Source organism: Nelusetta ayraudi, unplaced genomic scaffold (genome assembly GCF_046127955.1).
Source record: "Nelusetta ayraudi isolate G7.1 ecotype Tasmania unplaced genomic scaffold, CSIRO-AGI_Nayr_v1 ptg000246l, whole genome shotgun sequence".
NCBI lineage: Eukaryota > Metazoa > Chordata > Actinopteri > Tetraodontiformes > Monacanthidae > Nelusetta > Nelusetta ayraudi.
In genome coordinates this window covers 167,501-181,774 of record NW_027466295.1, presented here as the reverse complement: position 1 = coordinate 181,774, position 14,274 = coordinate 167,501, and the positions used below count along the sequence as shown (strand labels likewise).

At 51.2% G+C, this 14,274-nt stretch overlaps 1 protein-coding gene across 1 annotated transcript in view; it reads left to right on the top strand.

Moving 5' to 3' along the window:
• Positions 1 to 343: 343 nt before the first annotated feature.
• LOC142882282 (CUGBP Elav-like family member 3-B) overlaps positions 344 to 14,274 on the top strand; it is a gene marked incomplete at its 5' end in the record, with an annotated part of 14,646 nt that continues 715 nt past the window's right edge. The window contains 7 exons of the mRNA XM_076016949.1: positions 344 to 517; positions 1,453 to 1,600; positions 3,288 to 3,437; positions 4,450 to 4,512; positions 5,481 to 5,561; positions 7,889 to 8,032; positions 9,217 to 9,365. Of these exons, the coding sequence (XP_075873064.1) occupies positions 344 to 517; positions 1,453 to 1,600; positions 3,288 to 3,437; positions 4,450 to 4,512; positions 5,481 to 5,561; positions 7,889 to 8,032; positions 9,217 to 9,344 (888 nt within the window). The remainder of the gene's footprint in view (positions 518 to 1,452; positions 1,601 to 3,287; positions 3,438 to 4,449; positions 4,513 to 5,480; positions 5,562 to 7,888; positions 8,033 to 9,216; positions 9,366 to 14,274) is intronic.

Here is a 14,274-nt window from a genome sequence, read left to right as displayed (position 1 = left end):
ACTAAACTAAGACTAAATGTGGTTCAGCTGAAGCAGTAGGTGACTGGAAGCACCGCTACAAACTCAAGTGAAGGTCCCAGTGATGTCACATCAAAGGATTTGACCTTCATGCCCTGAGGGTGCGCTAGCGCTGGGCAGCAGCGCCATCAGGTGATCAAACCCCCGGTTCCAACCCTGAATACTGAGGCCAAGCAGGGAGGCAATGGGGACCATTGTATAGTCTTTGGTCTGACCCTGCTGGGAATCCAACCCTAACCCTAACCCTAACCCACCAGTCTCAGGGCGGACACTCTACCACTATAACTCCTCCCCCACCACTAACCTTGCAACTGGTTGCCTGCAGGGGGCCTCGTCCAGCCTGGTGGTCAAGTTTGCAGACACGGACAAGGAGCGAACTCTGCGGAGGATGCACCAGATGGCCGGCCAGCTCGGCATCTTCAGTCCCATGACCGTCCAGTTCGGGGCCTACGGCGCCTACTCTCATGCTGTAAGTCTCAGCCCGGCGGGGGAGGAGACGGTGAGCTATTCAACCATCATCAACCATCCACACTGAAAACCAAATGTTGTCTTTCAGGATTCCAACTCACTTTGTCTCCCTGCACTGGAAGTTCTCATTCCAAACAGTTTAATGTGATCTCAACGTAAAGGTTTACATTTTTATTTGATTTCATTTTCTTTTCCTGTGTGTGTGTGTGTGTGTGTGTGTGTGTGTGTGTGTGTGTGTGTGTGTGTGTGTGCTTCCCATCACCTGTGGGAGGGCCGCTCTTCCCAATAGTTAGCAGCAGTTTCTATTTCTGACTGAGTTTCCGTCTGCTGGCTGACACACACACGGCTCTGTCTTCTCCTCTTATCATGCACTCTCACATATGAGTGAAAAAAAGAAAAAGAAGGTGCAGCTCATTACTGCGAGCGCTGAGCCGCAGCCACACGTCACTGCGAGGCCTCGCATCTCAGCACCGCTCATATCTACACATGAAAGTGGCAGCGCGGCCAAGAAGCGCGCCAGACTTTGCACTCACACACCGAGTTAACAACTCGCCCTGACAGGTGAGAAGAAGCACCGCCCCCCCACCTCTCACCACCCCCAGCCCCGACCCCACCTTTACCCCTTCATCCCTGCCATGTAGTCTTTATATAGACGGGCGGGTGCACGGCAGGCGCACTCGTCCGCTTGACGTGCTGCTTGTCAGCAGAATGACAGCCGGGCAGCAGCAGCAGCAGCAGCAGCAGCAGCAGCAGCAGCAGCAGCAAACCCAGACGCCACTGGTCATGGTTGGAGGGCGGGGGGGTGGCAGAAGTCACTGCCGACCTCAGAAACCAGAGATGTTGGAGTCAACACTGTTAACTGCTGCCACCATTCAAATTTACTCTCCCTCTTTTTTTCTTTCTTCTCTTTCTTTCTTCTGGGACCCCCCCCCTACCCCCCCCTCCTCCTCCACCCCCGCCCAACAGCAAATGATGCAACAGCAGGCGGCGCTGATGGCGGCGACACAGGGCTCCTACCTGAACCCCATGGCTGCCATCGCCGCTGCACAGATGCAGCAGATGGCAGCGTTCAACGTCAACGGGCTGGTGGCCACGCCCATGACGCCGTCCTCAGGTGGGGGCCGCAGACGTCTCAGCCCACATTCACAGCACGGGTCCGACTCACCGAGTGTGTTGTAAACATTATCATGGATGGGTTTTCCTTCTTGGACATAATGTCATTCCCAGCCGTGCAGTAACATTGAAAAAGTCTTCAGCTCTCGACTCTCGAACGTCTCTTTGTTGGGTTTGCGCTCCAAGGGACACGTTTCAAACGTTGTCTGCTGGAAGTTGGCGAAGCAACCGCTGAAGGACGAGCAGGATACGTTTGTGTCTTTTTGAAATGAGCCACTCACGTGTCAGCCACCACATTGTTTCTATATTATGTTATTAAGGAATTTTTAATAGCAGTTGGGAAGCCTAGTCAAATTTGCACATTTGCAATACATTATATATACATATTTATATATATATGTATATATATATATATATATATATATATATATATATATATATATATACATCGTCTGGTCTGTTTTATGCGCGACCTGTGAGTGATCCGAATCAATTCACTTTTTTTTCAAAATAAAAGCATTTTTTTGAAGTAAAATACCACAATTGACAAATGCGATTGTGTTTTTGTACGTTACATTTGTCAGTATCCAGAATAAGAGTGCGCGAGAGATGAAACAGACAACACACACACAGACAAGCGATGAAGGGGCACACAGTGGTCAATCTCGTACGCGAGTAAAAAAGGAATTGTTTTATTTTGTAAACTGTAATGGTGAGGAACATTCATTCATTCATTCATTCATCTTCTATAGCCGCTTATTCCTATTCAGGGTCACGGTGGTGAGGAACACTGGCTTGAGAATACCTCAAGGTTTGAGGGGTTTTTTGGAGAGGATCTGGACAGTTTAAGTATGTCATGGTTTTGGAATGTTCCAATGGAAATAGAAATAGAATATTTCCACAAAGGAACCTCGCCATCGTCCTTCTCTCTCATTATGATTTCTTGCTACGTGTCTTCACTGTGGGCCTCTCTGACCCTCTGCGTTCCTCTTGAAGTGCAGCCAGTTGGGTGACTTTAATGCAGAGTCCTTGGCCGCTGCAACATGAGAGCAAAGATTTGCGGGAGATAATCCCTGGCCGGTTGGGACCGCTGTCACCGGGAAACGTTGACATGTTGACACTAAGCAGGCAGCACTGCCTGAAGGTGGGTCACTGCCAGTAGATTGGATAAAGTGGCTCGGCGATGCACTCGGCGCTGCTAATCCACAAGTCTACATACACACGCTATCAAACGCAATCCTACATGACTTCAATTCCCTTCACCTGGATTATAGAAGTAATCAGAACCCACGAGCCCAACACGGCCCAGCCCAGCTTCGTGTCCAACACGCTGCCCAACATACCAACATTCTACAAATATATGTGAGGAGTCATCTCTTTATTAGGCTCTATTAAAGTGATGGATGAGAGCTGTTGCTCCTGTAGCGTACTCACGGCCCACTTCAGTGTGCTGACCCAACCGCTCCTCTGCTTGGGACAAAATAGGCCCCACTTTGAAACTGAGAATGCTTCACGCGGGGTCAGAGTGTGTGTATTTGTGCTCACGAGGGCCCATTACGCCTGAGAGAGAGGGAGTTCTAAAATAAATTTCTCTGCTGACTCCATTTCCATTTCCTGGAGTGTTCATCACGGAAAGCACAGTCCTGCCGTCTCCGTCGTGACCTTTGCTGCCTGTGGTGTTTCTGCAGGCACCAGCACCCCCCCAGGCATCTCTGCCACGGCGGTGCCCAGCATCGCCGCCCCCATGGGGGTCAACGGCTTCAGTGCCCTCCCCCCTCAAAGCAATGGACAGCCCACAGCTGAGCCCATCTACACCAACGGCATTCACCCTTACCCAGGTGAGCTTCTGCAGGTGTCACTTCAGGCAAAGTGCAGGTGGAACAAACACACATGTTGCAAATTTCACAGTTGTGTTTCACGTTGTGTAAAATGTGTTGGGTTTGTTTATTGGCTACTGTGTGTGGCAGTGCTTCCAGAAGACTGCAGCACCATTCAGAACTACAGCTCAAGAACCAAGTTATTCCTGTGACTGTCAAACAATTATAGTTAAAGTCCAGATTAACCTCTGACTCTCCACAGTTAACCTCCATGGAAAGTGTTTTGATTTGAATTTTGAACACGTGAGTCTTCACTGGGAAACAACCAAACACAAATAAAAGCTTTTCTTTTGACATTGTTCTTGTGTTTCTCTCTGTGTGACGCGGCGGCTCAGTTTTACCATGGATGCAGTTTGTTGGTGCAACAACGGTGATGTCACTGATTGAGACGTGATGAGACTGTTGTTGAAATCAGTCCAAACTACATCCTTTGTTCTCTGGGATTCTTTACACTTCTGATCATTGCGTCGTCTCTTCTCGTCTCGTCTCGTCTCTGATGCAAACTGAGGGCTATAAAAGTGGAGGGTCAATCAGAGCAGCTTCTATTCTGTGGATTTCCCAGCAGGCCGGCCCAGAATCACGATGAATCCTTCACTTCATCCATCAGTCCATTAGGCTTCATTTGATTGGTCTTTGGCTCCTTAACGCTGCTGATCTCTGCAGAATTGCCAGACGCACTGCAACCCCCCCCCCCCCCCCCCCCCCCCGTCTCCCTGTTTTTGCATTATGCAAGAAGCAGCCGTGACTGTAATGAACTACAAAGTGGTTTGTTTGGCATGTTGTTAATATTTCATGCAAACATGGAATGTGTGGGTGTGTGGAGCAGCAGCAGGAGCCAGGAGGCTGATATTCCTGCTGCTGCTGCTGCTGCTGCTGCTGCTGCTGCTGCAGACTCTCTCACACCTCACACCACCGCCTGTCTTGACCGCCCTCACTGTATCTCTTTCTACCCCCCCCCCGGGTCTCCCTACAGCACAGAGTCCGACGGTCAGCGACCCTCTCCAGCAGGCTTACGCTGGCGTCCAGCACTACGCAGGTGATCCGTCTCTCCTGCTCCTCCTGCTCCTCCTACTCCTCCTCTGCTCTCTCTCACTTCCCTCCATCTGTCCCTGCCCCCAGACACCCCCCAGACACCCCCCCCGCCCCCCCCACCCCTCACCCATTGTGTTTGGCACACAGCGCTCCACACACTGACAGGTGAAAGCCAGGCCGGCCAATTTCCTCCTGGATTACGGCTGCTTTGCATCAGGATTGCAAAGGGATTTTCACTTGACTTGATTGTACACCTACGTACAAACACACACACACACACACACACACACACACACACACACACTCACACACAGAGCTGCGGTTGTGAAGAGACAACACAGACCTCAGCGCTCATTAACACGCTGAAAGTTTTTCTCTTGCTTCCTTTTTGTCCCCTGCTGAGTCGGAGCGGCGCTACACACTCTGCTACTCCGGCGTCAGTGATGCAGGGAGTGAGCGAGTGCGAGCTGCCACTCCTGCCTCACTCTTGACTCACTCCTGCCTCACTCTTGCCTCACTCCTGCCTCACTCTTGACTCACTCTTGACTCACTCCTGCCTCACTCCTGCCTCACTCTTGACTCACTCCTGCCTCACTCTTGACTCACTCCTGCCTCACTCTTGCCTCACTCCTGCCTCACTCTTGACTCACTCTTGACTCACTCCTGCCTCACTCCTGCCTCACTCCTGCCTCACTCTTGACTCACTCCTGCCTCACTCTTGCCTCACTCCTGTCTCACTCTTGCCTCACTCCTGCCTCACTCCTGCCTCACTCCTGCCTCACTCCTTCACTCCTGCCTCACTCCTGCCTCACTCCTGCCACCAATAGTGCAAATCATGCCACCATGCTTTCTGCTTCTCATTCTTTCAGTCTTTGTGTATTGAGTTCGATATGGAAACGGAGACGTGGCAAGGAAACACCACTGTGCTGCTGCTGACCTCGCTTCCTTCCTTCTGTCTTCGTGTTGCCACAGCAGCCTACCCCGCCGCCTATGCGCCAATCAGCCAAGCGTTCCCCCAGCAACCGACCATCATTCCGCAGCAGCAGAGGGAAGGTAAGAGCCAGCGGGCCAGCGAGCGCCCACCCAAGATAAAAGGTGATAATTGCAGTGTTCCATTCTAATGCAGCTGTGCTGCTTTGAGTTAGCGGGGGGTGGGAGTGGGGGTGGGGTTGGGGGGGCTCCCCCATTTAAAGAGAGGAACATCAGCAGTGAGATGGAAAGTTACTCTGTCATTATTCAGAAATGCACTAATTCAAACTCGCAGCGTTGGACTGCTTAATCAGTCCATTACAATGTGTTTAAGTGCTTATGAATATTCATCACATTAATTAGCCGCATGCATAATCATTTATTACCATTCCTGGGCTAGTGTTCTTTCTTAGCCCACAGTATCACAGAAAGCAGAGGATATACTGTGACGGTAAATCACTTCTTCTGACACGCACTTGTACGTCTCAATTATTCATCTCTATGATTGCAGCAGACAGCGCAGAGTGCATGAATATTCACAGCAGCAACTCTGAAATTCAGCGCTTCCAAGAAGGCCTGCAGGAAAAGTTGTGTTGTGTTGTGTTGTGTTGTGTTAGATTGACACGTGGTTTGGCTGCACGTCAGGGACGATGACGGCGAGCTGTGAGGGTCAAGCGAAGCCAAAGACAAACTTCACTTCACTTCACTTCACACCAGGCTGCCATTTAGTCTCCACCGTGTCTGCAGCGCTGCTTCCTCTGCTCAGTCCTTCTGGAGTCACACAACTGTGGCCACGCACGCACACTCAGACGCACACAGACACACACAGCTATTGTTGGTGGAGCCAGTGGCTGCGCTGGCTGCCTTCCCAGCATCCCTCAGTGCTCAGCCACAGCCTGCAGCCCGGCCTCTGAACAGGAGACACCTCAACCTCAGCAGACCTCAGCAGACCTCAGCAGACCTGGTCCAGGCAGAGCACACTGCTCCACTGGTCCACTGCTCCACTGGTCCACTGCTCCACTGGTCCACTGCTCCACTGGTACACTGCTCCACTGGTACACTGCTCCACTGGTCCACTGGTGTGTGAGTGGTGGAGGTGTGGGTCCTCTGACATCCAGAGCAGCAGCAGCAGCAGCAGCAGCAGCCACTCTGGGTCCGGTCACACTGACCAATGAGACACTTGAGTCCATCACCCCCGACCCCCCAGGTGATTGTGATGAGTGTGGATGGAGGTGGGGAAGGGGGGGGTGCTGGGTGTCAGGTAGTAATTGAGACACAGACGGCTGCTGCTGCTGCTCTGCCTCCTTCCTCTTCTTCTCCTCCGCCTCCTCTCTCTCTCTCCCTCCCTCTCTCTCTCTCTCTCTCTCTCTCCCTCTCTCTCTCTCTTTTTGTCTCTTCTTGCTGCTGGTTCCTTGTTTCCTCGCTGGTTTTCATCACCAACCCTTCCACCAAATCCAACACTGACTTTAAGCTGCTGGAGTTGCTGAAATGTGACTGAAGCACTGAGAGCAGAGCAGGAGACACCTCAGGTCCAGTCTGCAGTCTTCTCCTCTCACCTGCTGCAGCTCTCACAGAGTCTTTACTTCTGCCACTGGCTGTTACTCTGCAGTGACCTTCACACTGTTCCCACTGAGATGTTTCCCCCTGAGGTCCACCTCACCACCTGCTGTGCTCTCCTCCCCTCCTCCCCTCCTCCCCTACTCTCCTCCTCTCCTCCTCTCCTCCCCTCCTCCTCTCCTCCTCTCCTCCTCTCCTCCTCTCCTCCTCCTCTGCTCCCCTCCTCCTCCCCTCCTCCCCTCCTCTCCTCCCCTCCTTCTCTCCTCTCCTCCTCCCCTCCTCTCCTCCTCTCCTCTGCTCCCCTCCTCTCCTCTCCTCCTCTGCTCCCCTCCTCTCCTCTCCTCCTCCCCTCCTCTCCTCCTCTCCTCTGCTCCCCTCCTCTCCTCTCCTCCTCTGCTCCCCTCCTCTCCTCTCCTCCTCTCCTCCCCTCCTCCCCTCCTCCCCTCCTTCTCACCTCTGCTCCTCCTCTCCTCTCCTCCTCTCCTCTGCTCCCCTACTCCTCCCCTCCTCTCCTCCTCTCCTCCCCTCCTTCTCACCTCCGCTCCTCCTCTCCTCTCCTCCTCTCCTCCCCTCCTCCTCCCCTCCTCCTCTCCTCTGCTCCTCTCCCCTCCTCCTCTCCTCCTCCCCTCCTCCCCTCCCCCTCTCCTCCTCCTCTGCTCCCCTCCTCTCCTCCTCTCCTCCCTCCTCCGCTCCTCCCCTCCTCCCCTCCTCCCCTCCTCCTCCTCTCCTCTCCTCCTCCCCTCCCCTCCTACTCCCCTCCTCTCCTCCTCCTCTCCTCCCCTCCTCCTCTCCTCCTCTCACCCCCTCCTCCTCTCCTCCTCTCCTCCCCTCCTCCTCTCCTCCTCTCCTGGCAGGGCCAGAAGGTTGCAACCTCTTCATCTATCACCTCCCCCAGGAGTTTGGAGACGCCGAGCTCATGCAAATGTTCCTGCCGTTCGGCAACGTCATCTCTGCCAAAGTCTTTGTGGACCGAGCGACCAATCAGAGCAAATGTTTTGGTGAGTCAAGAACGGACCAGGTGGTGTTGTTGTTGTTGTTGGTGGTGTTTGGGGGCGGGGGGTGGGGGGGCGGGGGGCTGCATTGATGGACAGAGCACAACACACATCACTCATCACACCTATGGGCTTTGCAGCAGCAGTCTTATCTCAGCACCGTGCTGACAAAAGCCTGCACTTCCTCCCACTGCACCCCCCCCCCAAAAAAAATAAAAAAAATAAATTAAATTGGCCCCAGAGCGCCGTCATCAAATCAGCTGGCAGGCGGAAAATTCCGTCCTTCCATCAGTGAGGTGAGAGCAGAGCAGTTCAGCTGCTGCTGTTGCTGCTGCTGCTGCTGCTGCTGCTGCTGCTGCTGCTGCTGCTCTGCTGCTGCTGCTGTTACTGTTGCTGCTGCTGCTGCTGCTGCTGCTGTTGCTGCTGTTGCTGCTGCTGCTGCTGCTCTGCTGCTGCTGTTGTTACTGTTGCTGCTGCTGCTGTTGCTGCTGCTGCTGCTGCTGCTGCTGCTGTTGTTACTGTTGCTGCTGCTGCTGTTGCTGCTGCTGCTGCTGCTGCTGCTGCTGCTGCGGTGGGATCATTCTGACACGGAGGCCCATTACTGAGGGAAGTCCTGCTACAGCTCCGCACCCCTGAGCCTCATCTCCACCTGCCTTCCTCTGACACCTCCTCAGCTGCACGTGTGCCACATGTGGAAAATTAAACTATCTTCTAATTCCTTTTTCTTTTCCTCCTCCGCCTTCCAAGGTTTCCAGGCTCCAGTTTGGTCTTAAATGAATAATAATGAAAACTCCAAACGTGATGCCAGACTCCAGCAGCTCTGCTCTCATCTTTCAACACCTTTTATTCCCTCTGTTTTTCCCTTTTTTGTTCTCTGTTGGAGTTCAAGTCACAGCCTCTAATAGCTCCTCTTGGTTTGCTTTTTAATATCTCCATATTAGCCTTTGTGCTATTTTATGTCATCTTTTTCAAGTCAAAGGCTTTTAATTAATCTGTTGAAAGGAGAAAACAAAGCGCTATTGTTGTGTCATTGTGGAGTGATATAAAGACTTCCCTCTTCCCTTTGTTTTTCCTCTCATCTGCTCTCTCTGCTACTCCTTCTTCCTTCACCTCTCCCTCTGTCATCTCTCCCAATTCTTCCCCTCCTCGCCTCCTTCATCTCTCTTCTCTTCTGTCTTTCTGTGTCTCAGGTTTTGTGAGTTTTGATAACCCGTCCAGCGCTCAAGCCGCCATCCAGGCCATGAACGGCTTCCAGATCGGAATGAAGAGGCTGAAGGTGCAGCTAAAGCGGCCAAAGGATGCCAACCGACCTTACTGACTCCCCGCTGGCCACGCCCAGGTACGGCCCCGCCCCCACCACACACCAGCTCCACGCTGGAGTTCACTTCAGACAGGAAGCCTCCCATTTTCACCGAAATTCAAATTTTTACAAAGAAAAGGTTCAGAATGTCACGCTGGTGAATCTGAACTTCAAGTTGTATTTTGTTCGTAAGCGGCCAACAGGTGAGAGCAGCAGACTGCAGCTGATGCAGACGGACTCCCACAGTGAACAGAGTGCAAACACCGCAGCTCATGTTTCTCACTGCTGGACAGATGATTGAGATCGGCTCGGGTTCCACAGATTACACCTCTCTGTGTGTCAGGGTGCTTACAGTCCATAAGTAATGTTTGACCTACCGACACCATGACTGTCCTGCAGTGACTCGATGAGATCCACTCAACCAATGGCAGTGCAGCGTGCCAAGATCGTCTTACGCTGGACAAGGCAGAAAAAAACCAAAGTGTGCTTACAGACCAGAAGCGCTCCAAGCTTTTCGACGCTTGGAGCTGCAAGGCCAAATAATACAAAGATGCTTCATTTGAAGTGGCAGCATCCTTCCAACCAATCCCAGCCGTCTGTTACCGAGTGCAGCTGCCAGGGTGAAAATAATGTGGACGCCTCCTCCCTTCACCAAACTGTCTTGGCCACGACTCAGCACAATAACTGAAGCTCGCAGCGGCGTAATACTATTTGTTTGTGCTGGAGTGGACCCGTCTCAAGCCGTCAATGAAAGGTGGCGTGTAATACAAATGACAGATGCTCCTTTCATCGCTCGTCTGATAGCATTTGAATGGAAGTGCGTCCTGCTGATTGAAGGGAGTGAGAGGAGGAGGGGCCTGACCAGGACTGTCAATGAGAGTGGACGCTCTGCAATGATGCTACTAAACACATTGTGACGCTCCTTCATGTCGCCGAGCCGTTCTGCACAGAAACACTCTGTCGCTTCCTCTTATGAGCGTTTGCGTTGTTGCCTCTCAGGTCCACAGACGTCTCCAGAACGCTGCGAGCCCGTTTCTGTCTTCCCTTCGTCCGTCATTACATCTCTGTTTTTTTCCTTTTGACTTTAGGAAACCCAGCAGACCAAAACCAAAAGCAATGAGAGAAAAGAGAAAAAGTAGAGCAAAGGCAAGCCTCTGGTTTATAGACTCCGCCCATCTGTAGGGCAATTCTTGGGAAAATGGGCAAATGGAAATGAAAGTCTCGTGATGTGAGGTTGTCATGTACAGGAAGTCACAGTCACAGCATTGTTACATTATTGTGCCAACTTGATCTTCGACATTATTTGAAATGTGTGGCACTTGAAACACAGCTGCAGGGCGTCCTGAGTCATTGCTGTATTAAAAAGCCCAGTGACTCACACAGCGGTCACAAAGTGCCATGCATCAAACGTTGATGTCATTTCAGGCCATGTTTGAACTTGAACTGAACTCAAGGTCACTCAGTGTCCACTAGCAGTGGTGAGGTCCAGGCAAGCAGACCTGTTCTTTGTGTATTCAGCTTACCACAATTACAATCATGCACACTTTTAGTTTAATGTGCAGGTTTAGGACAAAGTATTTGCATAAAACAAAGAAGACAAATTACACAGAAAAAAAGTCAATTGTGAGAAAATGTTGGACTTTGAGCGGCTGATGGATGCTATCAATGGAGACTAAACACAGCAGAGTGAGAGAACGGCTGAGTAACCTCGAATAAAGTAACTTTTCATTCAACTGTGACTTTACTCATGCTTCTTTTCATAAAGAAGCATGAGTAAAGTTGTGAATTACTTTGACTTCCGCAGCAGATGTGGAATTTAAGAAATGGAAAGCAGTAAAATATATTTATGTCATGAACATGTACATGCATACATACATGCATACATACATGCATTAATATTATTATATATTAATATGAACTCAGTGTTTAGACTGAATGTGTCCAGTGAGAAAGGATTAAATCCAACGACTTGAATGATGAGAAACTTTGAAGGTTTTTTTTGTTTTGAATTCCATGAGTAAAATTCAATATGTAGATAACTTCAGAAGCCCCACCTCCCACCCCACACACACACACACACACACACACACACACACACATCCTTATTCCTCTCTCTCTAACTCTATAACGCTGAGGATTTGGCTCTGAAGTTTGGAATTCGAGACGGTGACCAGACGGCGTTCTGTCCCACCGCAGCCGCTGCTCTCAAACTGCCTTCTGTGTCTTCAAGATAAACTTAATGCAGGAATAAGGACGGAGGTGGACGTGCTCACTATACCACCGCCCTCACAGCAAACAATGCAAAGCAAATCCAATTACCATGGACAGGACACGTCTGTGAAATATGCATTCCCGCCTGCAGGGTTTTCCCTGCGCACAGAAAAACCTCCACCAAAGGTTTTCCCCTGCAAGACGTCCTGGGATCCTCAGCCAGGAGCCAGGGGCAGAATGATGATGGCTTGTGTTATTTCTGTCTTGTCCATTATGTCTCTTCAGTTTCAATAATATATATATATATATATATATATATATGATAGTAATAACCATAATGACCCTGTGTGATCTGTCAGGCGGAACAAAGGCTCGCTTTGAACTCTGACAAAAGAAAACAATCCCCACGTGTCTTTTGTTCTTGTCGCCCCAACCTGGCAACCCGACACGGCCAATCGCCAGCGTGTGAGGTGGCCTTTCCTCCGCTGTAGCCACACCCCCTGACACGGCCGTGGCGGCTCCCTGTAAGTTGAAGCCATGGTGCGACTCTCTTGTGGCTGAGGTGTTGTGAGGCTGTGAGTGCGATGCATGCCGTGGGCTTCGCTGCTCTCTACACTCCCTACACTGCCTCTAGTGGTCATCAGCAGCTTGTGCAGTGCGGTGACATTGACGCCTCCCTCGGCTACCTGTTGCACATGATGCAGGTGGTGTGCTTCTGGATGGGTTGGTCAAGAGCCTGGCATGACCTTTTGACCCTGGGTGCTGTTGTACTGTGTGCCCTTGTGATGTCTTTCTCACGTGGGCTTCGTGTGCCTGGATGTTTGGTATTTTATCTCTGCTTCTTCATCTTCACATCAGTCAGTGTGTTATTCTATCCCCCACTTTGAGACACACACACACACACACACACACACACACACACACACACACACACACACACATCCTCTTTTTACCATTGAAGCTCCTTCCTGTTGTCCTGCTCTGACTGGCAGCTGTTTAGCCCAGCGGTGGTCCGAGAGGACCTCGTGTTTGCGTAACCAATTAAATCTCGGCCGCTGCCACCGGGAGCGCAGGCAAATGTTGACACTCCGCTCCTCCCCCGATTCCGCCTGCGCGCCGAGTAAGTACATCTGCGAGATGCTTTTATTTGCCCAGCACGGGAATCGTCTCCCGTTTATTTATTCATGCGGGTGCGAGGCAGACAATAATAGCGCCGCTGCAGACGGTAGCGCCGGCCCACATGGCTGAAATGTGTCCAACGTGGCAGCCAGAGAGAAAAGAAGCGGCGCAAACGGAACAAAATACCTGGGATGTGTGTGAGCGCCATCTGCCTCCTGTTGGGTTCTTCCTGCTGCCAGATAGATGAGGGCGTGTGTCTCATTTGCTTGTGTTAAAGACAAACAACAAGTGTGTAAAGGAAGAGGAGGCGACAGAATCAAAGCCTTGGGAATGTGTTTCTTTCTATCCATGAAGGCTAACGCTAACGCTAACAGCTTGATGTTTGATCGAACTTGGTCTTCTTACTGAAGCAAAAAGACAATAATGGACAATTGATCGTCATGTAACAGGGAGGCCCATATGCACTCTTCCAGAGGGAATGGTGAAGATGGGATAAACAACGCTGCGGAAATCCATAAATGAACTTTGAACGAGTAGTTCTGTTCCGTCGACCTTCAGATGATTCCAGTTGTAAGTTGTTCAAGCCACATGGACGTATCCATTCTTGCTGTTGGCACAGAACAGCAAATGCAACAGCAGTCAAAGGACAAAAACACGCGCAACGCAAACTAACTCAGAGTTTGGAAACGTTGGCTTTCTAATTTTATGGGGCAAGAAGTGGAAAAACAGCAAGTGTGATGTTTGATTGTCGACGACTCGGTCTGGCAGTGCACGAGAAGCACCGCGATGAGGAGCTCGTCAGGGACCTCCCAACTACCACAGTCTTTTATGAAGCTACGCAGAAGCAGGGGAGTGTGTGTGTGTGTGTGTGTGTGTGTGTGTGTGTGTGTGTGTGTGTGTGTGTGGAGCAGAGCGGAGGGAGAAGTGGCTGGTCTGAAGCAGCAGTTCCCCGGACACAGCAATGACTCTGAGGAGGCCTCTGCAATCAGAGCTGCTTCATGGTCTCACGAGCCGGCCGCGCTCTGACAAAACATAAAGAAATAATTGAACATCTCTGCTCCTCCGTCTAAAAAGGCACATCCATTATAAAGTTGCATCAGGCTCATTGACTGCGATGGGAAGGTGGAACAAAGAGCGTCTGTGTGCGTTCCCACCGCAGCGCCGCAGCCTTTCATCTTCACTCCAGCAGTCATTCGCTGTGATTTCAGAGCCTTTCTTCAGCCACATCACAGCTCGCAACATATTAGGGATGATGGGCTGTAAACGACATCTTTTATACCCGCCGCCGCTCGCCAGCGTCGGAGGCCGTTGCTCTTTCTGCTGCACACAAAGGCCGGACTGACGGCCGCGCGTTGCTTCATCAGGGTCCTCATCAGCAGCCTGCTCCTCTTCTGTAGTTATTGTTGACGTTTTAGGACACATTTGCTCTACAATCATTTTTCAATCAGGCGACTTGGTTGGAATCTCTGGCAGCGGAGTGGCGGTGGCGGTGCTGTTGTCCAACCTCTGGCTCGGGAGCTGCATTGGGACGTTGTGTTTGGAGGTGGGAGAAGCACCGGATGGAAAGGTTTATATAGAAGACTCCTTCCGTCTCACTTCACCTAGATATACAACAGGC